The sequence below is a fragment of the Rhincodon typus genome, chromosome 4, assembly GCF_021869965.1.
Source record: "Rhincodon typus isolate 14 chromosome 4, sRhiTyp1.1, whole genome shotgun sequence".
NCBI lineage: Eukaryota > Metazoa > Chordata > Chondrichthyes > Orectolobiformes > Rhincodontidae > Rhincodon > Rhincodon typus.
In genome coordinates, this window is record NC_063335.1 from 3,868,745 (window position 1) to 3,895,803 (window position 27,059).

A 27,059-nucleotide genomic window follows, 5' to 3' on the forward strand; every position below is an offset into this window, starting at 1 on the left:
CGTAAGAAGATCTCCGGTTTGATAAATGTGTCGCTGCCTATTCACCATGTGAGCAGTGAGTGTGTAAAAACAGCAAGCATCTATTAACTATCTGATGAATGCACTCAAAAACAACACAAAGGATTTTTTTTTTAATCTGATCATGAGATTTACAGATGAGTTTATAAATGAATAGAATCCAATTATACAAATTCATCCTTCTGGGAAAGCAATTCAGGCTGCACTTTATTAAGAATAGGATTGTAATTTGAATTTTAATTGAAAATTATTGAGCAGTACAAACTGTTCAGCAAGAAAGTGTAAGAATATTATTCCATTGAACAGGAAAGTTTAATGTGAACTTTGTGTGGTAGCAACATCAGTTGTTACTTGTGCAGCAATCTGTTCTTACTAACCTGAGTACATTAATGGTACAGCTTTTGCCAATTTAGTTGCTAGGTTTTCTTTGGAATAAACTATTTTTATATAATTAACTGAATATTCTATGCTGGGTTTATTCTGCATTTTAATAACTTAACATTGTTCTCATCATGTAATTAGATATTATCTTCTGTTTAGCACTCTACAGCTTTTGAATTAATTTTACCAGGAGAACCTGTTACTAGACACATAATTGTTTCACATTCAGGGAGTGCAAAGGGAGTGGTTTAGTTTTATTGAAATATATAAATTGTTAACCTATATGTGAAATGGCAATATTTGTGGCTTCAGCATCTTATGTAATAAGAATGCCGATAAGGGCAGCTGAAAGAGCAGGTGACCCAAGTAACCAAATGTCATACTAATATATCGTTCCCTGTAATTTATGTGTGCTTAAAATACTGAGGGCCTTCTGCAATGTACTTCTGGAAACAGTGACTTAATGTTTGCATTATTTTCTATTTTGGACATATCCAAATAAGCAGCCTGATATGCAATGTTAGCTTTTTGTAATTCTACCAGAACACTTGTGAAAAGTTTCCACAAAATGAATCGTAAGGCTGTGAGAAATATATTTCTTGACTGTGTTGTGTTGTGTTCAATGGTTAACATATGTAGACAAGTTCTCAGTTCCTCAATGTCACACTGCATGGAAATACAGTGTATGAATTAAACCAGATATAATTTGTTTTGTAATTTCATTTTGATCCATAATTGTGTAATATCCGTTTTGTTTTACATTTCATTTTGTATTAAAGTTGGACAGGTGTATGCATTTCCTCTATCATGCTGTTGCACTATGTAATGTGAAAATAAACATTGAGAAAAATGTCTATCTGCAGTTTTTTTTATTTCATTCAACTGTTTCACAATTGGCAGCATGTCGGTCTGAAAAAGAAATAAAATTGATATAAAACATTTCTCATGATACTTCTCGTGAACTTTCTCATGGCAAATCAAAGATCACTGTATTGCTGGAGGAAGACATTTACTGCACATAAAAGAAATTTGGAAAATATATGAGAGATCTACCTGAAGATTGTGAATTGATTTTCTCATAATTGCTTTCTGGAAAATACTATTTACCTTATCTATTGCAGATAAATGATAAAAAAAAGTTTGCTTCAGTTACATAATTAAATAATTTGATGTTAGATGGGACAAAGGCGAATTGGAGAAGAAGACAACTCCATATCTTGAGGATAATTTGCATCCGCCCAATTTATTAGGCAAACAGGGAATGGAGCAAGCCTAGTTTTGGAGTTGGGAGATGTTGTGCTAATTGAAGACCCATGTCTGGAAGTTGAACTGGGCTTATAAAGAGAATGGCCAAGATGATTGGCAAGAAGGCTGGGCAATGTCTGGTAAGGTATTTGTGGAGACACATGGAGGAAGTTTTAACCTGTCAGACTGGGGTGAGATTTTTTAACGGGGGAGGGATTATAACTGAAACCTTCCCCATGTCAGGAAAGTGGTGAGCGTGGTTGTTGAATTGTCCCATTATCCCAATTGCATATTTTGGTGCACAGGAAACACTCATGCAAGCAGGTCTACCATTAAACATGTTGAATGTTCATTGTGGCTGATTTTAACTCTAACCACATGGACTTCCTGGATTTGCTGGAATGCACCAGGTGAGAGAACAGGCTGAGCAAATGACAGGCATGAAAGGCTTTAAATACTGAAATCTGACTACAGGCTCTTCACCTAACTTAAAAGACTTTTGCTCACAGGACTTGTTCTGAAAATATATTTTCGCTATTATGGATATAATAGACAACAAACATGCTTTTGAACTATGTTTCTCAACCATCCCAGAATAACAACATGAAAGATGGAGACAATTCAGCTGTCATGTTCATGCTAGTCTTAGAATCATAGAATCCCTACAGTATGGAAAGATGCCATTTCACCCATCGAGTCCATTCTGACCCTCCAAGCAGCATCCCACACAGGCCTACGCCCTACCCTATTCCCAAAACCCTGCATTTCCCATGGCTAATTCACCTAGCCTGCACCTCTCTGGACACTATGAGTAATTTAACATGGCCAATCCACTTCACCTGCACATCTTTGGACTGTGTAAGTAAACCAGAACAAACCCACGCAGACACAGGGAGAATGTGCAAACTTCACACAGACAGTTGTCCGAGGATGGAATCGAACCAGGCCCCTGGCGCTGTGAAGCAGCAATGCTAACCACTGAGCTCCTGTGCAGAGCAACTCACCTTGTGCTACTCCATTTATACCCGGCCCTCCACATTCTTCCTTAATAATCTAATTCCCTTTTCAATGCCTCAACTGACCCTGCTTTCACCACACTCTCAGGCAGTGCATTCCAGATCTTCACTACATTTAAAAAACTATTTATTGATTTGGTCATTGACAGTTACCTTAAATCCAGGCTCTCTGGTTTTCAGAGTAGGACCTGGTTTCTCTTCTAAGAGATCAGCACCTATGATATGTGTCCCTCAATATTGCACAGAGGCTTTCAAATATTTGGAGTGGTATTGAATCCGCAACTTCGTAACTCAGTAGTTAAAAACTGAGTCACAGCTGAAACCATATTGTAGCGAGCTTATATGACAACTGCATCTGACTGTTATCAGTTTCTCAGTTCAAGAACAGTTTCTTCCCTCCTGATATCAGACTTATATACGGGCCTCTCATATATTAGAGTTGATCTTTCTCTGCACCTTCTCTGTAGCTGTAACACTATTTCCTGCATTCTGTTCTATTACAGTGCTGTACTTATGTAAGGTAAGATTTATCTGGGTAGCACACAAAACAATACTTTTCTCTGTCTCTCACTACATGTGACAATAATAAATCAAATCAAATCAAAGTTGTCACATGACTAAATTTTGGACTCCACATAAAAACCTGATGATAATTGGTCTGGAATCTATTCATTAGTAAAGTCTGAGATGCCACTCAATGAAATGATAGTTGAATTAGAACAAAAAGGGACATGAATGACTGCAGAAGGCTGTAAATGTCTAGTCATTTGAAAAATAATGTAAACCAGAAAAAAAAACATTTTAAGAGAGAAGTGGAGTTTTGGCCACAATTAGCTCAACTTTGATCTTATCAAATGACAAAGCAGGCAAAATAGCCTAAACCTGATTCTATTTCTTATGCTCTTGTAAAGTAGGTTGTCTAAGTCTATAGATGTCATTTTATAACAAGTTTACACAGCCAGTTTCTATAAATGTAGACATTGGCATCTACAACCAAAATATAAAAAGGAGAACAAAAATATGACTTTAAAGCCTTTATCTGCACTCTCTGGTCTTATTCCCCATTTCAATTAATGCCGACATGCCCTGTGAAAAACTTTAGGTGTTTTACTGGTATAATATAAATTGGCTCATTATTTTGGGTTATAGCATCTACTAAAAGAACAAACAATGTAATTTAATCACATTTTTCTTTTCAAATGTAATGACAGTAACTCAGAGATTCATTTGTAATTCTTCATTAATTCCAATTTCACTATTTGGGAACAAGTTGACTACCTCTGAGAGTTACTAAAACACACATTCCACCAACATCGTGATTAATTTGAATTTACTGATTGTAAGGTCCCTCTGGAGCAATGCCCAAAAGTTGATTTTCACAGAATCCAGCTCCACATCATTTTTAAATCACATGACATTGGATTATATTTAGCTACATTTATGAAGGAGGTCTGTAAAATCAAAGACTAGCAATGAGCTCCTTCCATTGCTTTACAGTTAACAATGAAAAACTATGCAATAATTTAGTTACATAAGCACAAAACAAAGTTCTTGCACTTTAAGACTATTGTAGCAAGTATTAAAGATTCTTTGAACAGTTCTACATATTGCCAAAGTAATCTCTTTTCATTTAGAATCCAATGCAAAGTGAATATTCACCAGTAAATTATGTTTCTTTAATCTTAAATTTTGTAAAAAGTCAAAGAGAATCAGGGGAAAAACTCTCCATTGGTTGGAGGCATGATTAGTATAAAGGAGAATGGCAGTGATCATTCAAGACCTATCACCTCAGTCCCAGGACATCACTGTAGTTATTCCTCACCTTCTGCTACTTCATAACTGACCCTTCTTCTGTCATAAAATCAAAAATGGGGATGTAGGGATGTTTGCAATGTTCAGTACCATTCACATGGCCTCAGATGTTGACACACCCTGTGTAAATATGCAGAATGACCTAGATAATATCCAGGCTTTGGCTGAGAAGTGGCAAGAAATATTTATACCACACAAATATTAGGCCATCCACCCTTGACATTCAATGGCATTGCCATCCACTGAATCCCTCACTAACAACAATCTGGAGCTTTACCATTGATCGGAAACTGAACCAGACACTATGGCTACGAGAAAGTTAGAAGCTGGAAATTAGAGGATGAATTGACTCACTTCCTGACTGCCCATTGACTCCCCACTATTCACAAACTCAGGTTGATGGGATACTCCTCATTTGCCTGAATAGGTGTAGCTCTAAGAACCACCAGAGAAGTTCAACACCATCCATTGCATGGATTCAGATCAACGACACCATCCTCAATCACCGCACAATCCATCAGTTTAAATATTCACTCCCTCCACAACAGAGCATTGTGGCTACAAGGTGTATTATATACAAGATGCACTCCACCTACTCACCAAGCCTCCTTCAGCATTGCCTTCCAAACCTTCTACCTATACCACTTAAAAGGACAAAGGCAGTCGTGGCCTTGGCACTGCATTGAAACGTCAATACTTGCAAGTTCCCCTCCAATTCATACACCATCCTGATTGGACCTAAATAGCTGTTTCTTCTCTACGCTGAGTCAAAATTCCAGAACTCTGTTCAAGTGGCATGTGGCTCTATTTACCTCCCAGCACTGCAGCAGTTCAATAGGGTAGGGCCAAGTGCCTGATTGAACATGGCCAATCACTTTGACTGGAATTGAACCAGGCCTTGGCCAACTGTAGCTCTTCCTTCAGCACCTGAATCCACTTTCATTTTCACCAATTGTCAGTTGTTTCAGGCTCATGCAGGGTGCTTACCATATGACCAGCTAGCACAAGCTGCTGGTCTGGTTGTTGATGTGCCACAACAGCATACAATGACATGTCCACCCCTACCTGACTGACAGATTAACTGTTCAATACTTCCCACCATAACAAGCTGCCTCCCTCGCTCTCTGATATAAATCAAAGCACGCCACGGAGGCTGGCAGCCTGTAACCGAGCACTAAAGTCCCAGTGAGTTAAGTAAGTAGTGTCCCACGGAGGTGGGTAGCCTGTAACCGAGCACTAAAGTCCCAGTGAGTTAAGTAAGTAGTGTGGGTCCCACGGAGGCTGGCAGCCTGTAACCGAGCACTAAAGACCCAGTGAGTTAAGTAAGTAGTGTGGGTCCCACGGAGGCTGGCAGCCTGTAACCGAGCACTAAAGTCCCAGTGAGTTAAGTAAGTAGTGTGGGTCCCACGGAGGTGGGTAGCCTGTAACCGAGCACTAAAGTCCCAGTGAGTTAAGTAAGTAGTGTGGGTCCCACGGAGGTGGGTAGCCTGTAACCGAGCACTAAAGACCCAGTGAGTTAAGTAAGTAGTGTGGGTCCCACGGAGGTGGGTAGCCTGTAGGTTGGTGGTGAAGTCAGTATGTGTAAGCTAAGAAAGCAATGAGAAGTATACAGAGACTAGCAGCCTCCAAGTATGTGGTTAAGCGAGTGAACACCAAGAAATCAAGCTAAGAGCCATATGATGCGCATATCTGCGCAAGTGCAAAACGTATAAGATGGGTGTCCATCTTCCCCACAAAGCTACCTGGTGGAAACATGCAAGTCATAGGTGTCCCGAGCTCTAAAGTATTAGAGGTCTAAAGTGGTCCCTGGGCTGGCTTGTGAGCAGGTAGGGTATAATGGCAATGCTGACTTGCCAAATAAAAGCCGAAAGAACTGTGGATGCAGTCAATCAGGAACAAAAACAAAGTTGCTGGAAAAGCTCAGCAGGTCTGGCAGCATCTGTGAAGGAAAAAACAAGGTTTACGTTTTGCGTCCGGTGACCCTTCCTCAGAACATGTTGTTGATGCTGACTTGGTGAGGAAAATGGTGGGCCTTATTGCGAAGCAGCAGTTACAAGATAGCTAGGAAAAATATTTGGCGAGCTGCAGTCATCAGGTACCCACGCTGACTCATATGTCAGGAATTTGCACCATCTAGTTTCTCAATGTGGGAGATGAGAATTGGACTTGCCTACAAGTAAGATGAGTTGATGTGTTACTAAGAAGAAAATGCATGAAAGTACAATAGTCACCTATGAATGGTGAGATTCTGAAGTAGCATTTCCAGCTTGAGGAGGAAATCATGAAAATTTTTCTCGACATCAAGATTCAGATATTTTTCATTCTCATCATATTTTTCCGCCTTTCTTGCCATTATTCATGTCACACCAGGGTGTAGTGAAAATGTCATCTGGCATCATGTGTGGTATTTTCTCAAATCATTATTGTTGGTAACTTGTGGTATTTCCCACATCTATCAGATGTGATACTGGGTGAGAGTTGTTGGAGATAGTTTGCTGCCTTTGTCTTGAGCCTATCTGATAATTAATGGTAGACAATATACCACCATAGGGCATGTATAGATGACAGTGTAATTTTGTAAAGAGAAAATTTATCGTATGGTAACAATAAGTTCAAATTTATATGATGAGGCATAATCACAGGGCTTTAGGGAACTAAAACAGATAGACCTCTGTTTCCACCCACAGACTTTGCATGATGGCAATCAAATTTGTAAAACCAATGGAACATGCGCATTAACCCCTTCAGAACAATTACCTTATAAAACATCTCCCCCAAACCTTTTATCACCAAAAACAACCCACTACCCAATCATAAATAGAACTACAGTACGTTGTCTCCATCCCTACACAAATGCAGATAATCTGATTGTTTCACACTTTCTTAGAACACTCTCTACTAACGTGGAAGAGTAGTAGCTTCTTGCTTAGGGATTGTGATCCTGGTTCAGATTTGTGATTTCTGATTCAAATGGGGAATCTTTTATCTTATGAATATCATTTGTGGATGGGACCATTCTTTGTAGACAATGTTCATTATGTGACAGGAGGACCCTTAGTCATCTGAATTTCCTTCCTCAAAGATAGCTGCTCTGTTGAAATAAGTACTTTCTTCCTTGAAGCAATCATGATTGCAAGGTAAAGCATTAACATTCTAGTTGGGATAACAAGGTGTAGAGCTGGATGAACACAGCAGGCCAAGCAGCATCAGAGGAGCAGGAAAGCTGACGTTTCGGGTCTAGACCCTTCTTGAGGTTGTCTCATTTTGCATTTCTCATTTCTCCCTTGGAACCTGATCTCACGCAAACTGCTGGTCAGCTGGATCTCTTTAGTTCCTCATTGTTTGACTGGTAAAGTAAACTTTTCTAGACTCGTAATCACGTCACTGAGAGATTGTTGTTCACTCAATATAATCACTGCCACTAGCACTGAATTTTCTTTTAGAAGACAAAAGATTGAGCCTTTCCACCAGATCTGTGAAGCCTGTGATTTTCTTTATGTTGACAAAGATAAACAGTTGTCTTATGCCGTAGTAAGAGATTTGACTTGATCGTTTTTTCTATTTTCTGTCATGAATCTTGGAAGCCCACTGAAGTCTTCTTCCAGTTGTCTATCAACTGGTTGGTCAATAATGATTTCTTCATAGATCACTATTTGAGCAGCTGCTTGTGTCTGGTCCAATGTTCTATTGGAGGTTGTCAGTCTCATCGGCCATTAAATGGAATTCAGATGGAGACACGTGGCATGCTTAAAAGGAGAAGGTGGTTGTTTGAGAGCAATGTACAAATTTTTAATTTTCTTAGTTGTAGTACAATTTGTAAACTCCTTCTGCACTGAGTTATCAGAGAGTCTAATCTCTGTCAAATCTCATCTCTGCTTTTTCCACCATGGTAACTGTTCCGATAGGATGGTAACACCTACTCCTATATCACGCACAAAATCCACAGGTTATTTATTCATTGATGTAGACAAGTTTTATGTCTTCTGGCTGGTTTTTATTAGTTATTTCCCTTAGGAATGTCCTGGATATTTGCTCCAAATTATCAAATTTTACATTTTACATATGTGATCACCAGTGTTTCCACTATTTTGAAGTTCTCTTATTTCTGCATATTTTCTGGAAGTGATCTACAGTTTTGCAAATGTAGCGTTCCTTAGTGATGGCTGAACTTTTTCTATGCCTGTGAGCCCTTCTTATCGCAAAGCACTACCACTTTTTTTAGTATCGAGAATTTGGTTTGTTTTCTTTGTGGCCTATCATGTACCTCTCTAGAGTGTCCATGCCTTGTAAATTTAATAGAATCTGTTTCCCTCTTGAGGTTGTCTTGGTCTTCTCCTCTTAGGATCTGACTGTGCATATGTTTGGTTTCTGCTTCCAGCTTCCTCCAAGGTTGAATCTTCCTTGAACTGTAAGAAATCTGACTAAGCTTCATCAAGAATTCCAACAACAATTCTGTTATGAATTCTGATTCCAAAACTCCATATTCACAGTTTTCTACTAATCTGTAATGGCCAATCATGGATTTGTCTATAAATTCTCCTGACAGCTAAACTGTTCTGCTAAATTCAGTTCATTCACCAGTTTCATGTTTTCTTAAAATTAATTATTAAAAGCTTTTAGGATATGTTCAAAACTGTGTGATGTTTGATGTTTTGTCTGTTTATAACAATATTTGCAATTAAACCCGTAGCGTATAGTAGTGTATTATTTTGCTCAGTTTCAGTTTTAGTGTTTGACTTTGAGACAATGTTTTATCTTAAGAACTACCACCTTCGTGAAGTCCAATCTTGTGTTCTGTACGCTCCATCTCTAACCTGGAATCTGCTAGGAAGTATTAAATATTTTTCTATGTCTTTTCAATGTGCTGAATCTTTTATTTGTGTAAGGATAGTTAAATCTGTATCATTCCAAGAGTGGTATAAGTCTGTTGTTATTTAAGGTTGTATTCTTGTATTTGCTAATGCTGATTTACATTGAATGACTGTAAGCTTGCTAGACTTTTTAACATAACATTGTTGCAATATTACGTTTACTAGCCATTTTTTAAAACTCTGTATTTCTATAACAGTGTATTGAATTCTTCAATTAAAAAAAAGTCCTGTAATAATTTACTGCTTTTAAGCTTATAAATCTGTTTCTTTGTAATGCTGAACTTCTGTACTACTTATTGGAGTTTTCCTGCCTTTTTAGTGATCATAATAGTAGCTTAAGGGTTTTCCCACCTACTGCAGCCAAGGTGGAGTTTTCCCACTTTTTCCCAGGAGATATGGCTACTTTCCTACCTTCTGTGGTTTAATGCACCAATCACTTACCCTACCAAAATTTTTAGATACATTTCTCTGACTGACTTTTTAAAAATCTCCCTCCTAAAATTGCAGCTTAATTACCAAGTCATGTGGCCCTTTTAAATTTTTAATGTTTTTCCTGATATTTCCTCCCCTGCTAGACATTTCCACTATGTTCTTTAAACTTGCCTATTTTCACATTAAATAAATTCTGGGGCCTTCACAATTCTGTAGCTTCAGTCTAAATTTCCTTTCTTCGTCCTTTCACTGTTCCTTACAGCTGCACCTTGTGGACCATAATATCAATGGTGAAAATACGCACTGTGAGAGATGAGAACGCTCTTTCACACTTTTTTTTTACCCTTTCTAGTCTTTATGCTATTTTTCATAAAAGTTATTCCCTTTTCCCTTGGGGCATCTAACTTTATTTCCTTGATCCTCTACATGCTCCTTGCAGAGCCTCCTTTGCTAGGGTCTCTGTATTTTCTAAGTGTGGTTCCTCATGGTTAGGGTAAGATTTGCTCCATCGCAGCCGTGTAGAATTTTTGCACACAACTGCTGGTATCCTTGTTATATTTGCATCTTTGCCAGTATGTGGTACCAGCTAAGAGGGTTAATTAAGGTAGTTTGCTGGCACCAATAATCCTTTGTCTTTGCTTTGTCTTGGGCTTATCTAGTGATTAGTATTGGAAAATAAACCTCCGTAGAGTACCTACAGAAGAGGCAGTGCTCTTAGATAACAAGGAAGTTTGTTGCATAATGGCAATAAGGACATCTGCATTGGTGAAGCTTAATTGTTAGGACATTAGGGAGCTCATACCCCCTCCAAAAGTTAGTGTAGTACATCCACAGACTCCACTCTTCATCATTGTGTGAACTTAGTCTGGAATTGTAAGTGGGAATCAAAGCACAAACACTGTAGATGCAACCACATTAATGTTGGCACTGGTAAATAAACAGAATTGGCCTAAAAAGAATGCAGTACAGTATGATTAGCTGAAAGTGACATTAGTGCGTGCCGATAATTAACGTTTCCATCTGAACTGTCGGAAGACCAGCACGGAGTCATGCATCATATGTCTATTGCATACATGCCAAATGATCGCTTGACAACTGTGTAATTGGGAAATTTATTGTTAATTTCTGAGTTGCCATTTGTGATGTTGCAAGTTGATAAATGAACTACCAAAAAAAACCCCTGTGTAAAACACTAATCATTTATTATTCATTATGGATTAAGAAATACATACTACATGCTAACCAGTACCACACAACCCAACAGGATTAATTCAGCTGTTTGTTGTTATGGATGAATAAATTAAAGCACTAAAAGGTTACAAATGCCAGGGGAGTTTATAGTCTCAACCTAAACTGAAATAAAACCATTCAAAACACTTAGAATGTCTTTACTAGGGAAACAAGGTCACTTGTAATTGCTAACTGTGCAAGAAAAAAAAAAGGTTTACAAAGTTGCACGGGGTAGAAGACATCCTAAGTGCAGCTAGAAGCTATACTGTTGATCTGTCTGCCCAGAAGCATGTACCACACGCTTACCAGTGATATTGAGTGACAATACCAAGACATAAATTTCCATTTGAAAAATCACAATGCTTCATTGTACTAAAAGCACATTACTAATGAAATGATGGACTTACCTAAACTAAACTATTCTCGTGTGTGTATGTGATGTTACCCATCTGTCCTCAGGTTGATCAGGCCTAGTGCAGGTTTACTCATGAGGTCTCAACTTCAGTCTGTTTTCTGGAAAGTTGGTCCTGGCCTCTCTATTTGGGGGCACTCAATCCAATATGGTCGTAAATCTACTTCTTATCCTCCTCTCCCAGCCACTGGAATTCAATCTAACAGTCATATTGTACTGTTAATGAATTCATTTGCTTGGCCCATCCTGCTGAGTGGCCTGTGCTAAATGTCTATTTTCTCTTGCCCTATTCTACACAATAGAATATGACAGGTCCACTTCCTGATGGAGATTCTCTGGCTCCAAATGTAATTGGTTCTGCTGTGGTGTTGTTACAGTACAATAATCCAGGAAATGCCCCATTTTACAGATTATTTCCAGTCAGCTCATGTCATCAGCAGTTTCTAGAAATGTGATTAACTCCTTACTGGGTTACTCCTTACAATATGAAAGCTGAGTTTTCCTTACTGCTTGGACACCTCATCCTCACTACTCCCCACATCCAAACTGCCAAATCCAGTATTGGTTTTTCATTCTGAATGATCTTGGACACAATGTTTATTACTTTTCCATGTTTGTGCATATTTAGGGCAAATGTGAAAGAAAATGTTGGCTTGCACTTTGTGGGAGATGGGGAATAATGCTTGGGCCAACTCAATGGGCCTTTCTCTATGCTGTGGACTTCTATTAACCTTTTCTATTATTAAAGAGAAAGTGATAGAGAAACACAGCAAATCTGGCAGTATCAGTGGAAAGTGAAACAGAATTAGCATTTTGAGTCTGACATGACTCTTCTCTAGAATTGAAAGGCGCTGGAAAATGTTTTGTTGCTGTTGAAAAAGTGGGAAGAGGAGCAAGGTTGTGAGGTTGCTTGGAGAAAAAGACAAAGGAAGCGCTAATGGTGGTAAAGAAGGAATAGAGATGTATTGTGGGTATAGATGAAGATGTGCAAAAGAGAGAATGTGTCTGCTCTGTCTACAAGACACAAACAAGACATGGCTTAGGTATTTTAGAGCCTCTAGAACTTGACATTGAGTTTCACAATTTCAGAGCATAACTTCTGTCCTCCATGTTTCTTTTATCACCACCTGCTCTGGTTATGTCTTGTTCACTTTGCTATCAGTAGACCAAACCTAGTTTCTTACCCAAGGTAAATTTGCCATTTGCTTTGTCTCTAAAATCATCTTTTTCTTAATGTTTGTAATTATCTCTCGGCCTTAATCGGATCCTTGGTCATCCTTCACTTGCTATTCAGCTATTGACACCATACTCACACAATTTTAATACAAGTCTTGTTATTCAGTATGTCGACACTCCACTCACACCATTTGTACTATCTTTTGACTCTCTTAATTTACCTAGAATTATCTTGCAATGATCCCTTCACCCTATAAATTCTATGCCTGTGTGCTTTCCTCCACTTCACCTGATGAAGGAGCAGCGCTCCAAAAGCTTGTGATTTCAAATAAACCTGTTGGACTATTAACCTGGTGTTGTGTGACTTCTGATAGAGTCATCATGACACAGAAAGAGCCCAATGGCCCATTACGCCTCTGACCCCTCAAGCTTACAGCAATCCAGTCAGTCCCATTCTCCTGCTCTATCCCTACTGACCTGATGGTTTGTATTTTCCTCAAGTGCTCATCCATTTCCTTTTGAAATGATTGATCATATCTGATTCCGTAACCCTCGTAGTCAATAAGCTCCAAGTCATCACTACTTGTTCCTGAGAAGATTTTTCATCAGATCTCCTTTTTATCTCTTACCCAAAGCTGTAAATCTGGTTCCATAGTCCCTGCATTTCACCTAATGGAGAAAGCTTCTGGTTTACCTTGTCTAAACATGTCATAATCTTGTACTTCTCTAACAAATTCCCCATAATCTTATGCTTCAAGGAAAACAATACTACTTTTTCCAACTGAACCTTGTTGCTAAAATCTTTCTTGCCGAGAACCAATTTGGTAAATTTCTACAACAACTTTTCAATGACCTCAGTTTCCCTTCTAAATGAGTGCTGATAGGAAATGAACGGAATACGCGATACTTCTATTTATGCACTCCATCAATGTATCCCACCACCATTATATCTATGCACATGAACCTCCAGGATCTTCTGTAATGTACCCCCTTTGGAACTGTTCCATTCTATCTGTATTGCCTGTCTATATTCCATCTTCCAACATTCATCATCTCACTCTTCTCTGTAATAAGTTCCATCCGACTTTTGTCTGTTCATTCTGTTAGGCCATTGAAATACTATTGCGTCCCCACGGTTTGCCAAACCTCCAAGTTTTCTACCATTGCCAACTATTAAAATATTATTCTGTATTCCATTCATTGTCATTAGTTGCCCCTCTATTCGAGGATGAAAGCTGTTCAGGTTTTGAGTTTCTGCCATAAGATTTCATGTGTCAGAATTCTGAAATCTACAGATCTTTGGACACATTGGCAGGATGTCCCATGAGGAAGGTAGAATTTGTTTCCGTTTCTTTCGTTCCCTTCTGCTGCTCTGACTCATTATGAAAACACTGTGACTCAATGTGTGATGTGGCCAGATGGACATGTTGATGCCATTTGGAATAATTAGGAGCAAGCTTCAGAGTATCATTGCAGCATTTTCTTCCTCCCCTCATCCCCTTCCTAGAAGGTTAGCCACGTGACAAAGCAGGATCTGTAGGTCAAGCTGCATTCAGTCCTCCTGACTTGAAGTGATTCAGGGGTTTGCTGCATGCCTGCCGGGCTGGTTTTCAGTTAATCTTCTCAGCATTTACCTTGGATGTACTGCGCAACGGAGACTTTGTCAAAGGCTTCCTCGGAAGGTCTAGAGCCATACTTTGTCACTTGCGGAATTTCTAAATGACAGAAGGTAACAGTTCAGGAGAATCCATGTCAGGATTTGCTCAGCTATGGATAAAAGGGAAATACCTCATAGTGTGATTTATCTGTCTTTTTGAAGAAAATTATTCGGTCACAGAATCACAGAACCCTTAAGGCACAAAAGAGGCCATTGTCTCTGCACCATCTTTCCAAATGAGCATCATGATTTAGTGCCATTCTCACACTCTTTTTGTCTAACCCTTCACTTTATTTATGTAATCACTAAATGCATCTTGAATGCCTCAATGGACCCTGCCTCCAACACAACAGTGGTGGTTTGTTATATTGAATATACTTTGTAAGCAGGTGGATGCCATTTGCATGGACCTTTTGCACCTTGATTTGCCCAACGGTGCACTCTCCTACTCAGAGCCACAGCCAAACCTGGCATTAAAGTCCCAAAAAGGATGATCTCTTCTTTTGGGATGTCAGTGAGAGCTTCATCAATTTTAAAATACAGGTATTTCAGCTATAACGCGTGTTTTGCTAACGTGAATTGGCTGTAACATGATTGATGGATAGTAGACACTGTTTGGATACACAAACTTTCTGCTGTACAGGTATAGTGATTTTCGATAACTCAAGGTCACACATAAACACAACTATCATGTTAGAGAGAATTACGTGTAGAACATTTCCTTAACACCTTGATCAGTGACAATGATCAGGGCATTAGTGCTGATGATGGTGGCATGTTTGATATGGTTGAGCAGTAGGTGATAACTCATCAGTCTCTCATTTATACAACTGAGGAGCGACCAGTGCACCCAAGGTTCTATTCCATAAAGTGAGCATCGCTGTCAGCCTTTCGTTATCAATAGGACACCCTATTTTAAGGCACTGTTTCTAGACTCCTGTCCATTTGGGGTGAGCAGAGAATATCATGGTGAGAATGCTTAATCACAGATACTGCTGCCTAAAATTACCTCCATTCCACCACAGATACTCAAAAACCTTCCTGAATCTCTGCACAGATTATTGACCAGGAACTCTCAGATTTACAGCCAATCCTCCACTGCCAGAGGACTTGCCAAATGGACGTTGGTAGAAGTGTGCACATACCGTTGCTTAACATGGGGTCCTTGGAGAACATTCATTGTCCACACAATCTTGATAGATCAGGTTTTCATGCTGACCCACATTAACTAGGGGCATCACTGAACAAAGCTGCAACTTCAGCTTTCTTCTGCCAAGTACAAGCAATGCCAGCTGAGGTTAGGGCTTAGAATTCCATATAATTTCCTTCCTGCATACCTCACTTATCATTATTCCCCGGATCATCTGATTCATAAAACCATAGAATCCCTACAGTGTGGAGGCAGGCCATTCGGCCCATTGAGTCCACACGAACCCTGCGAAGAGGGATCCCACCCAGAGCCACCCTCCACCCTATCCCTGTCACTCTGCATTTCTCATGGCTAATCCACCTAGCCCGCACAACTCTGGACACTATGGACAATTTAGCATGGCCAGTCCAACTAACCTGCACATCTTTCCACTGTGGGAGGAAACTGGTGCACCCAGAGGAAACCCGGATTGAACATGGTGTTTGTCCAACATTGCAATAGAAATAGAATCACATTCAGAAATGAGAGAAGAGATAGTAGGAACTGCCGACGTTGGAGTCTGAGATAACAAGGTGTGAAGCAGCATCAGAAGAGCAGGAAGGCTGATGTTTCGGGTCTGGACCCTTCTTCAGAAATGGGGGAGGGGAAGGGAATTCTGAAATAAATAGAGAGAGAGGGGAGGTGATGATGGAAGGTGGGTAGAGGAGCAGATAGGTGGAGAGAAGACAGATAGGTCAAGGAGGTGGGGATGGAGCCAGTAAAGGTGAGTGTAGGTAGGGAGTTGGGATGGGGGTTGGTCAGTGAGGTGGGAGGAGCGGATAGGTGGGAGAAAAGACAGACAGGTCAAGGAGGCGGGAATGAGATGGGCTGGTCTTGGGATGAGGTCGGGGGTGGGGAGATTTTGAAGCTTATGAAGTCCACAGTTAGGCCATTGGCCTGCAGGGTTCCCAGTTGGAATATGAGGTGCTGTACCTGCAGCCTTCGGGTGGCATCGTTGTGGCACTGCAGGAGGCCCAGGATGGACATGTCGTCTGAGGAATGGGAGGGGGAATTGAAGTGGTTCGCGACTGGGAGGTGCAGTCCTTTGTCATGATCCGAGAGAAAGTGAGTTGCCATCTACACTTTCATTGCACACACTGTACACCTCCCTTGCTGGCCTCAGTCTCGGCACCAGTATACAACAGTAACTCACTTCTCTTTGAAGTTCCTCTTCCGTTAAGCTTCCTCACCATCTTTTGTAGCCATTGCTTGTTGATCCTGTTTGTTTGATGTGGCAGACTCCATCTAGGTAACAGGAATTTTGTCAAGAGCACACGCTACACACTAACTCGCTGACCTAGGAAAAGAAATCAAATTGGAGGGACCTATTATCACTCTATCCTTTTGGGCATCTAGCCTACTTAACAGTGCAGTTCTTTTGCCATCACTATTCCTTCTAACTTAAAAGCTTATGGTGGAAAAGCTGCCTCATCAAAAGTAGCCAACAAAGAAAGAAAGCAACCAATAAATTTGACAATAAAGTCTATTAAAACTTATAAAAAAGATCTACACTCAAAACTTGACCACAATTAACATGAAAAAGAAGTGAATCAAAATTTTACAAAAAAGTGCTATACCACGGAAAAGTCTAACACAAACAAGGAAGAAAAAAATACAAAAAAATGTACAGAGCATTTCTAGAATGTTTCCCTCACCTGCAATGAAATCTGTAAAATTGGAGAATAGGCTTCAGTCTATGTGAAGGTCTCCCACTGCTTTTGCTTCAAAGCATAAATTGCTTTATGTACAAATAAGCATGCTTCAACCACAGAATCTATCATGACCAATTCATACTCTAGCATCCTGCAGATTTCAAGATTAGTTTCCTTCATAACAAAATGATTTTTTTTCTAATCAAACGGGATTTTCATTTGACAGTCCTTCCCCTTTAATGAAAAACTCCATTGTTTGAACCGTTCCATTATAAGATATCAGCAAAGGTTTTTTTGATATGAACTGTTCAAAGAGAGCCCTCCAGTGTGTGCCTCTGGTACAGAATTGCACCAGTGTGTGACATACTCAATAATATTGACATTCAGAAAGGTGTACATGATTGGGCAGCTTAGCAGTGCCCAGCAAAAAAAAAAAATCTTGGTTGAGCAATATTTTAATTGAAAATGACAACTCCTTTGCAACAAGCACAGAGAAGCATATAGATGAAAGTAACTTTGTGAAGCATTTTAATCTTACTGATACAGATCTATGCAGTATACTGAAATTTCTAGCATATTGGTGAACCTTGTGTTCAGATTGTGTGTGTTATGATGCCTGTTTATCATAATGAAGTTCTTAGTTATTACCAAGATTACCTGTTCAGCACCTTCCATATCTTGATCAGAGCCACCTGGAAGGACAAGTGCTGGAAGAACACAGGAACACTTGTACTTCATCCCAAAACTGGAACCATGTTGCAAGCATGCCTTGTGCAAGAATGACATACAAAGTATGGAACATTCCAAGACTCCTTCCCAATTGCATATCAATGTGATATGGATATTTATTGAAGCTCATTCACAGTTGCTGCCTCAAAATCTTGAAAGGCTGTACCTAGCAGCATTATGGAAATAACCTCATCACAGACGGTAGCTTTTCAAATTCAACTCAGGGGGATCTATGAATTCTGCCTTTGCCAGTAATGCCCTTATGCCACAAACTTTTTTCAAACATCCAGTTCTACTCCCTCGGACAAAACCCAAGAGTAGTCTGATTTAACATGGTTCCCAAAGTAACCTAGCTGCAAAACTTCATCCAAATTATGATAAAATTAAAGAAAAACATTGTAATAGAATTAAGACTGTTGGATTTGATGATATCAATTAAACACCAAAAGCTAGCAAGCTAAAGCATGCAAATAAATTACTTTCTTGTGATTTTGTTGTTTTCTTCCCTTTCTCATTAGATCTTTTACCACAACTTGCTACCAGGCTCCGAGTCTTCAAGCGTCCCAACTATTGTGCCTGCAAATTCACACCGCAGCACAAAAAGGCACAAAATGATTCAACTGAAGCAACTGAATTTGTAGACCAGAGAAGCAAGATGAAAAAACTGCAGCACATCTCTCTTCTTTACAGTAGCTAAAAGGAATCGTTTATGGAAGAGTCCGTTCTGTAAAGACAGCACTCCTAATATTGGAATATCGTAATTGTACATAGCAAAACATTTTATAAGGCCCCACCTTACAAGTAAATTAAATTCCTAAAGTCAGGAAGGTACAAAGTATGCTAAATCTATCTTGTTGCAGCTGATGGAAAGGCCCAGAAATTCCAAAGAGGCCTGCCTGAGAAGAATAAAACTTTTAATCTTTAAACTTACATGAGAATGTTATTTAATTTTGCAATTATATTTTAAGTTAAACTATTTTTATCTTATCACTGTTTGATTTCTGTTTTTCTTAACTTGAAAGAAATGCAGAATACTCTGAATGCTGAAACAAAAACAGAAAGTGCAAGAGAAACTCAGCAGATCGAGCAGCATCTGTGGAAAGAGAAACAGAGATAATGTTTCAAGTCCAATATGACCTTTCTTTAGAACTGAAAGGGGCTGGAAAATGTTTTGAATGTTGTTGACACGGGAGAAAGAGTGAGTGGAACAGATGGTGCGGTTGCTTAGAGCAAAAGACAAAGGAAGTGCTAAAGCTGGTCAAGAAGAGATAGAGATATCATGTGGGTGTATATGAAGGTTTACAAAGGACAGAATGGATCTGTTCTGCTAAAAGCAGAGTCCATAAGAAGCAACCAAAATGTAGATGGAATGTTACAACCTCAATAACTCACTATTGAGTTAAAATCCCCTAGGCAATTTATAGCCTCTGGGACACTAGGATTTAATACTAAGTTGTATGACTTCAGAACATGACCTTTGTTCTTCAGGTTTCTTATATCACCAACCTGATCACACTGGTCATGTCTTGTTTACCTTTCTCTGAGTGGAGTGGACCATGTTTCTCCTTTCTACACCTTCATTTGTACCCATTTTACCTTTACCATCATTAACACTGTCCTCATTCTTTTGCTGTGGGCACCCTCACAGTGTGTTCCACTCACTCATCCTCCCTGTCTGTCAATAGAATTTAAAACACCATAATCCAGCTCCTTTCAGTTCTGAGGAATATTTGACATCTCTCTAAAGTTCAAACTGAAACACCTAGAGAAGCCTGCTTTGCCTTATATTCTGTTAAAGGAAATGTGAAAAGTGGTATAACCTGCCTCTCACCTCCCAATCTATTATAAAGGAGAAGTAAAATAAAATCAACATCTGACACTCTACAACCAACAAGTAACATTTTTTTAATCTAACTCTAACAGTTAACAAATTAACAGAACTACTAACAAACTGAACAATTCCCCCCAACTACTAACTATTCCTGAATAGAACAAAATTCTAAAGGTATGCAGTTCCAATAGACACAAGCTCCACTTCTATAAACCAAATTAGTAAAAAAAAATTAAAACTTACTTTCTCAAAATTACAGTCAGGATAAGTTTTCCAGAATGTTCTTTGCATTCTCTGCTGTCTTCCAGTCAGGAACATCTTCCTTTGTCGAATTCTTATGTCAGGAATATTAACTAAGAGTGTTATAGTACCTTTATTTAGCTGTTGCTTACTCCGGGAGCTTAGAGATTTATATGAGAGCCAGTAAATTTCTGTTCAGATGGTAGTTCACTCTCACATTGATTTTCAAATGCCCTCTTCTTTTATACCTTTGACGACTTATTAATTGGTCCAAGTGTGTCAAAATCAGATTTAAATTAAATTGGGTTTTGGTATCCAGGGCCTTGTTTAAGTTAATTGGCTAAATTCATAAACCTGTTTTCTTGGTAAAAATGCTGCTTTGCCTGCTCACAGTATAGCCTTTTGATACAATGCTTCAATCTCAAGAACTCTCTATGCGTCCGCTGCTGCTACAGACATTTTCTTAATCTCCAAGCATAAAAAAAATTATCTTTTAAAGGGACCACACACTCTTCCTCCCTATCATTTTAGAAATATCGAATCCTAATGTCCTGTCCTCCAATCCAAAAATACTATACCAATTTCACAACACCTCTCTCTTAAGAAAAAAAAGAACCATCATGATGAAAAGATGGCTTCACTTTTTTTTCTAAACCTTAATACCATTATTACTAGATCCATAGATCATTAATCTAGAGTTACACATTTCATACAAATTCTTTTTCGTACATAACACTGAACACTACTGTTACCATCTTATATACACATTTTCCTTTTAAACCTACAATAATGCTTGCACAATAACATTTTCATGACCCGCAACATGTATATTCTGTAAACTTGTAACATAAGACTCCAATGAAATAGTCTGGTGTTCTGGTCCTTAAATCTTTCCAAAACGTCTAAGGGTTTTAATCACTGTACACAACATTCTCCAATACATTGTTCGCAACATAAACATTAAAATGTTGTAAGGCCACTACCAAACTCAATAACTCTTTTTCTGGTGGATATTGAGTTTCTTTGAAAAATAACCAATTAGCCTTTCACTTCCACAACCATCCTTACAACACAGCTCCAAACCCTACATCACTGCTGTCAATGGTGACTTGAAAGTGTTACAAGAAATTTGGCATGCCTAAAACTGGTGCAGTGGTTAACGCTGCTTTTAAATTCTCAAATACATTCTGGCATTGTTCTGTCCACCTAAATTTCATGTTATTTAACAAATTCATCAGCGGTGCCACCACGCTACTTAAGTTTGGTACAAACTTCCTGTAGAATCTGCTCAGTCCCAAATCTGCTCAGTCCCAAAAATCATAACACTTCCTTCTTCAAGGATGGTCTTGGAAATTTCTGACAGCACTGCAAACATCTCACCAGCCCTGCCTACCAACTTGGTCTGAATTAACATTACCCACACAGTCTCTGGCCAGTTCAATGTTAAGCCAATTTCTCAAAGGAAATGAAAAAGGCTTCTGCATCTTTTTCATCGAATTTTGATAATGTTTAAACATATTTGTATATATCCCAAACAGGCTGTTGGCTACGATGAGTTTGCTCAGCTTGACTTCTATCTTGTACTTTTACTTCTGCCACTTGAAGTCTTTGGGCTTCAAGTTCCAAACTTCATCTGGCTCTTCTTTCCTTTTCTTTATCTTCTAACTCCAATGATCTAATTTTCAATTTAATTTTCTCTAACTCCACTGCACTTGACTGTTTTTCTGGTGTACCTAAATGCTTGATGAACTCCTTTCCAATTTCAGCTTTTCTCTTTTCTCTAGTTAAACCCAACTCTAGCCTGTTTGCTAAGTCTAAAAGTATATCCTTCCTCTGCCTTTCTAAACTTTCTTGGCAAAGTTGGGAAGCATCCTTATCCCCTAGAACCTCTTTAGCAATGTTAAGAGCCATTTCCCCCACTTTTGACTTCACCAAGCACAAGTCACTGAAATTAAACAGATATTCCACTTCTCACCTAAGTTTTATTTAAAGATCTAAGACATTAATCCTCAAGTCTATTTAAATCTGCTGTGACCCTTGCGTACTCCAAATCTGTTCAAATGTGTCCGCATCCGTTCAGATCTGTTCAGATCCTGCACACAAACTGGCCAGATCCTGGACCTGAGCCCCCAATCTGTTATGAAAAGAGAGGTGAAACAAAATGAACTCTTGACAGTCACTTTACAATCAACCAGTAACAATTTACTTGTCTAACTCTAACAGTTAACAAATTAACAGAACTACTAACAAACCGAACAATGACCCCTTAACTACTAACTATTCCCAAATAAAACAAACTTCTAATGGTATGCTGTTCCAATAGACACACGGCCCACTTACATAAACCAAATTAATAAAAGAAAATTTAAACTTAATCTCTCAAAATTACAGTCAGTATAAGTCTTCTAGAACATTCTTTGACTTCTCTGCTGTCCTCCAGTCAAGAACGCCTTCCTCTGTCAAATTCTTGTGTTAGGAAAAAATCAGAGTTAACATTTTAGGTCTGGTGACCCTTTCTCAGAACTAATAGCTAAGAGTGTCATAGAACCGCTACAGCTTGGAAGCAGGCTATTTGGTCCAACAAGTCCACACTGCCCCTCTGAAGAGCATCCCACCCAGACCCATTCCCCTACACTTTCCCTGTAACCCAGCATTTCCCATGTCTAATCTACCCACTTTACACACCCTGGACACTATGGGTAATTTAGCATGACCAATCCACCTACCCTGCACATTGTTGGAGTGTGGGATGAAACCAGGCCACCCAAAAGTAACCCACACAGACACAGGTAGAATGTGCAAACTCCACACAGACAGTCGCCCGAGGGTGGAATCAAACCCAGGCCCCTGGCGCTATGAGGCAGCAGTGCTAACCACTGTGCCACCGTGCTGCCCTTATAGGGCCTTTATTTAGATGGTGCTTACTCTGGGAGCTTAGAGATTTCTGTCAGAGCCAGTGAGTTTTCAGATGACAGTTAGTTCTCACACTGGTTTTCAAATGCCCTCTTTTATACCCTTGATGACCTATTAGTTTCTTACAATAGGATTGGCCCGAGCTCGTCAAAACCATCAGATTTAAATTTAATTGGGTTTTGGTATCTAGGACCTGGTTTAAATTAATTGGCTAAATTCAAGAACCTGTTGTCTTGGTAGAAATGCTGCTTTGCCTGCTCACAGTATAGCCTTTGAAAGCATGTTTCAATTTGAAGAACTCTCTATGCATCTGCTGCTACCTGCAGACATTTTTTTTAATCTCCAAGCACAGAAATAAACACATCTCCTTTTAAAGAGACCACACGCTCTTCACCCCTATTATTTTACAAACATCAAATCCTAACGTCCTGCCTTCCAATCCACAAGTACTATATCAAATTCACAACACATATTAGACTCAATAGGTTAAATCTGTTTCTCTCTTCACAAATGCTGCCAGACCTGTCACATTTTTCCAGCCACTTTTTGTTCTTATTTCCTTTCTCTATTTGCTTTATTTAGTTTGTGCATTTAAGTTACATGATTATCAGTTTCATGTTATAGTTCATAGGAGATGCCGCTTACAAATTCTGTACAAAATTATGGTAAAGGAAGCCTGAGGCACTTGATGCCAGCCATGTTTCCCTGCCATTTTTAGCTGCTGGACATCTCTGAATCTGAGCTGTTGTTGAGCATAGATGCAGGTGACTGAAAGGTGTATCCAATGCTTCTACTCCACTGATTTTTCTCAACCCTCCTTTTGATCTTTCCACTATTTAGCCTCTTCCCTTTTTCAAGTTATTATGGCTTCTGCTTCAATAGAAGGGCTTTCCATATCATGACAATTCTCTCTTTCTAAAAAAAAATTCTATTAACCTCACCCTTCTATTTTTCTCAATAATTTTAAATTGATGCATCTTTGCAAACTATAATACCTTATCAAATAATTTTGAATAACTGTTTTGGCTCTGTTCTTAAAATTCTTGGTTCAAATTTAAGACTCATCTTTGCATTCAAATCCATCCTTGACTTTGTCCTTCAAGTTTCTATAACTCCCTCCAAACTTACAACGATCTGTGAACTCTGCATTCGTTCAATTGTCACACTTTGTGCATCCCAGCTCCTTCATAGGATGGGTGGTTGTGCCTTCAGTTGTCTAAGCTTGAACCAAAGAATTTTCTACCAAAATACAGCATCTGTCATTATACTTCTCTTTCTTGCTTTATGGCACTCTTAGAATCTACCACTTTCCATCCTACTTTTTCTTTTTTTATGTCTTGGTGTCAATTTTTTTTCTGACTATGCTTTGATGAAGTGTCATAGGACATGTTACTACATTAAAGATTCTGTATAAGTGCAACTTATAGTTTTAATATAAACAACCATGTTCTCTGCTCTTTGTGTAACCAATATTTTGCACAATCTGAGTGGAACATAGAAACAGCATCGCCCATCAACCTTATTTCGTCATTCAATTGGACTACCACTATTTTATATCTCCGTTCCTGTTACCTGATTTTGTTATTTGCCTGACAAAACTTTCAATTCTGATGTTTTCAATGACCTAGTCTCAACAGTGATTTAGCCATGGGTTTTGGTTGGGTGTTAGGAGCCCTGAAAGTTATTTATGAATGCAAGTTCTACATTTCCCTATCCTTTGTCTGACATCACTTCTGAATGGTCGAGCTGTATTTTTAAGATTATTCCATATTGCTGTAGACTGTTTACCAGAGGAAATAGTTTATCTCCAATTCTTTAATCATCTTCACAAAGAAATCATGGAATATATATCACAGTATCTATACATTCAACTCAAAAGGTCCGCAATATTACTAATGTTCCATTGGAGTCAATCCCAATTGGATCGCTACTTAATCTTCTATATTGAAGGGAATGCAAGAATAGTTCATTAAAAATTGTCTTTGTGATTTAAACCTGATCGTGTCCGTAATGAATCTGTGCCACTTTCTGCCATAGTCAAAGTATCCTTTCCAAGATACAGCGTGCAGAATTGAGCCCAATATTACAGACCTAACTTGAGATTTTTACAATTGTGGCATGATGTTTACCTTTTTGTATTTCCATAGAAATAAATTTCATTAATTTATTAAAGCATTTTTGTACTAGTCCAGTAACTTTTCATGATTTGTATTTATAAACCTCGAATTTCATTTTTCCTCTACATTCCCTAGTGTCTTAAATACTTTCCTCTCTTCAAGGTTTAAAATGCCACTTTTTTTTCATGTTAAATTCTATTTTGTCTATTCACCTAATCTGTCAATGTTCTTTTGTAATTTTCTAATCCTGGCTACCTTATATGGCTATATATGCATATGGATGTATGGTTCTCTATTCCTTCATTTAACTCATTGAATAAATATCATCATAAAAAGCTGAGACTGTCAAATGCATTATACCAGTGGGAGTTCTGTCTGTACCTCTTCTTCTTATCTCTACTCTGTAACTTTATTTTAAATTAATTCCCTGCCCATGTTAATAGACTGCCTCCAACTCCATACACTTTCATAAGATTAATAGCCTTTTGTACAGAATCTTAGAAAATACTTTGTCAAGTCCATAGAAAAAGCATCCACAAAATTCATTGAACTATCATGTTAGGAACATGCTCAAGAATGGCACTCTGAATGTTAGTTGTGATCTAGGTATTGAGTCCCAAGACGATGACAAGCCTCCGAAACATACATCAGAGAAACATAGGGCCATCCGTCAAGCACCAGATGCTAGGTATATGAACACAAGGTTCATAGAAATATTTCAATGCTTCCACAGTGGTTGCACACACTAGCACAGATAGTGGAAGGGACAATCCAGACTGTAAGTGCTGTAATGACCCACTATTGAGTAAATGTAGCTTCATTCATTGCGAGACTGGTGACTGTCATGGAGGTTCAATCCAAACAGCTTGTTCTGAATGCAGTGCCATGAGATCAGGCAGCAAGTTTAAAAAGTGTGCAGCAAACAGGGAGTGCCTTCTTTCTGAACACAGTGCTGAAAGAAGCAGCACCAAATTTAAAAAGTGTGTAGAGAGCGGGGAGTGACTTCATTCAGAACACAGCACTGAGAGAGGCTGTGTGAAAGAAAACCCAAGAGCAACATCACAGGAAATCTGTAAGTTTATTGGCTGACAAAAAGCTGCTGGTAATGATTGAGTCTAAACAGCCTAAAACATACAAAAAAACATTACAAAGAAGCAGGCAACTGCTTGGATTTCAGGAGCGAACAGTAGCAAAATGGAGGTAAAATAATATCATGTCAAAGTAAAAGAAAATATAAAGAAGGAAAGTAAAATTAACTTAATTGAAGTTATTAGTAAGATTTTAGAGTAAGTTTATATTTATTACAAGGGGAAGAAATAATTTTCAGAGTTACAGGATGGTAGGTCAGCTGGGTCGAAGTGATGTGTACATCCTACAGTATGCGTGTAGTCATGAACTTAGCATGAGTCCCAGATAAACACATCTGCAAGGAGTGTCACCAGCTGAACAGGCTTGACTTCCAGGTATTGGAATTTAAGTAGTGACTGGACTCACTATTGTGCATCCATGAGGCAGAGGAATGTGAATAGCATATGAGACGTGTACAGCCAGAGAGGGAGTGTGTGATTACCAGAGCATCTAAGAAAACCAGGCAGGTAGTGCAGAAGTCTATCATTCTTGTCAATCAGTCTTCTGGAAACTAGTGAAGGCATCGGCCCTTCAGGGGAGTGCAGCTGAGGGGAGAAGAACGGAAAGGCACAAATGATCGTGGATTCCATGGCCAGTGTCAGATAGGCTTTTCTGCAACGTGAAATGTGACTCCTGGATGGTGTGTTGCCTCCCAGCACCAAAGACGTCACAGGGCAGCTGCAAGACAACCTGCTATGGGAGGGAACAAAAACAAAGTTGCTGGAAAAGCTCAGCAGGTCTGGCAAGATTTGTGAAGAAAAAAAGCAGCATTAATGTTTCAGTTCCGGTGACCCTTCCTCAGAACAGTTCCGAGGAAGGGTCACCAGACCCAAGACGTTAACTCTACTTTTTCCTTCACAGATGCTGCCAGATCTGCTGAGCTTTTCCAGCAACTTTGTTTTTAATTCCTGATTTACAGCATCTGCAGTTCTTTCGGTTTTTAATCAACTATGGGAGGGTATCAGCCAGAAGTTGTGGTCCACATTGATACTATAAACATAGGTAGAAAG

At 39.0% G+C, this 27,059-nt stretch overlaps 1 protein-coding gene across 1 annotated transcript in view; it reads left to right on the forward strand.

Annotated features, from left to right (window-relative positions):
* The window catches only part of LOC109916548 (dual specificity Calcium/calmodulin-dependent 3',5'-cyclic nucleotide phosphodiesterase 1C-like), a 613,873-nt gene extending 595,356 nt beyond the window's left edge, over positions 1–18,517 (forward strand). The window contains exon 16 of the mRNA XM_048595622.1: positions 18,339–18,517. Within this exon, the coding sequence (XP_048451579.1) occupies positions 18,339–18,517 (179 nt within the window). The remainder of the gene's footprint in view (positions 1–18,338) is intronic.
* Positions 18,518–27,059: the final 8,542 nt, after the last annotated feature.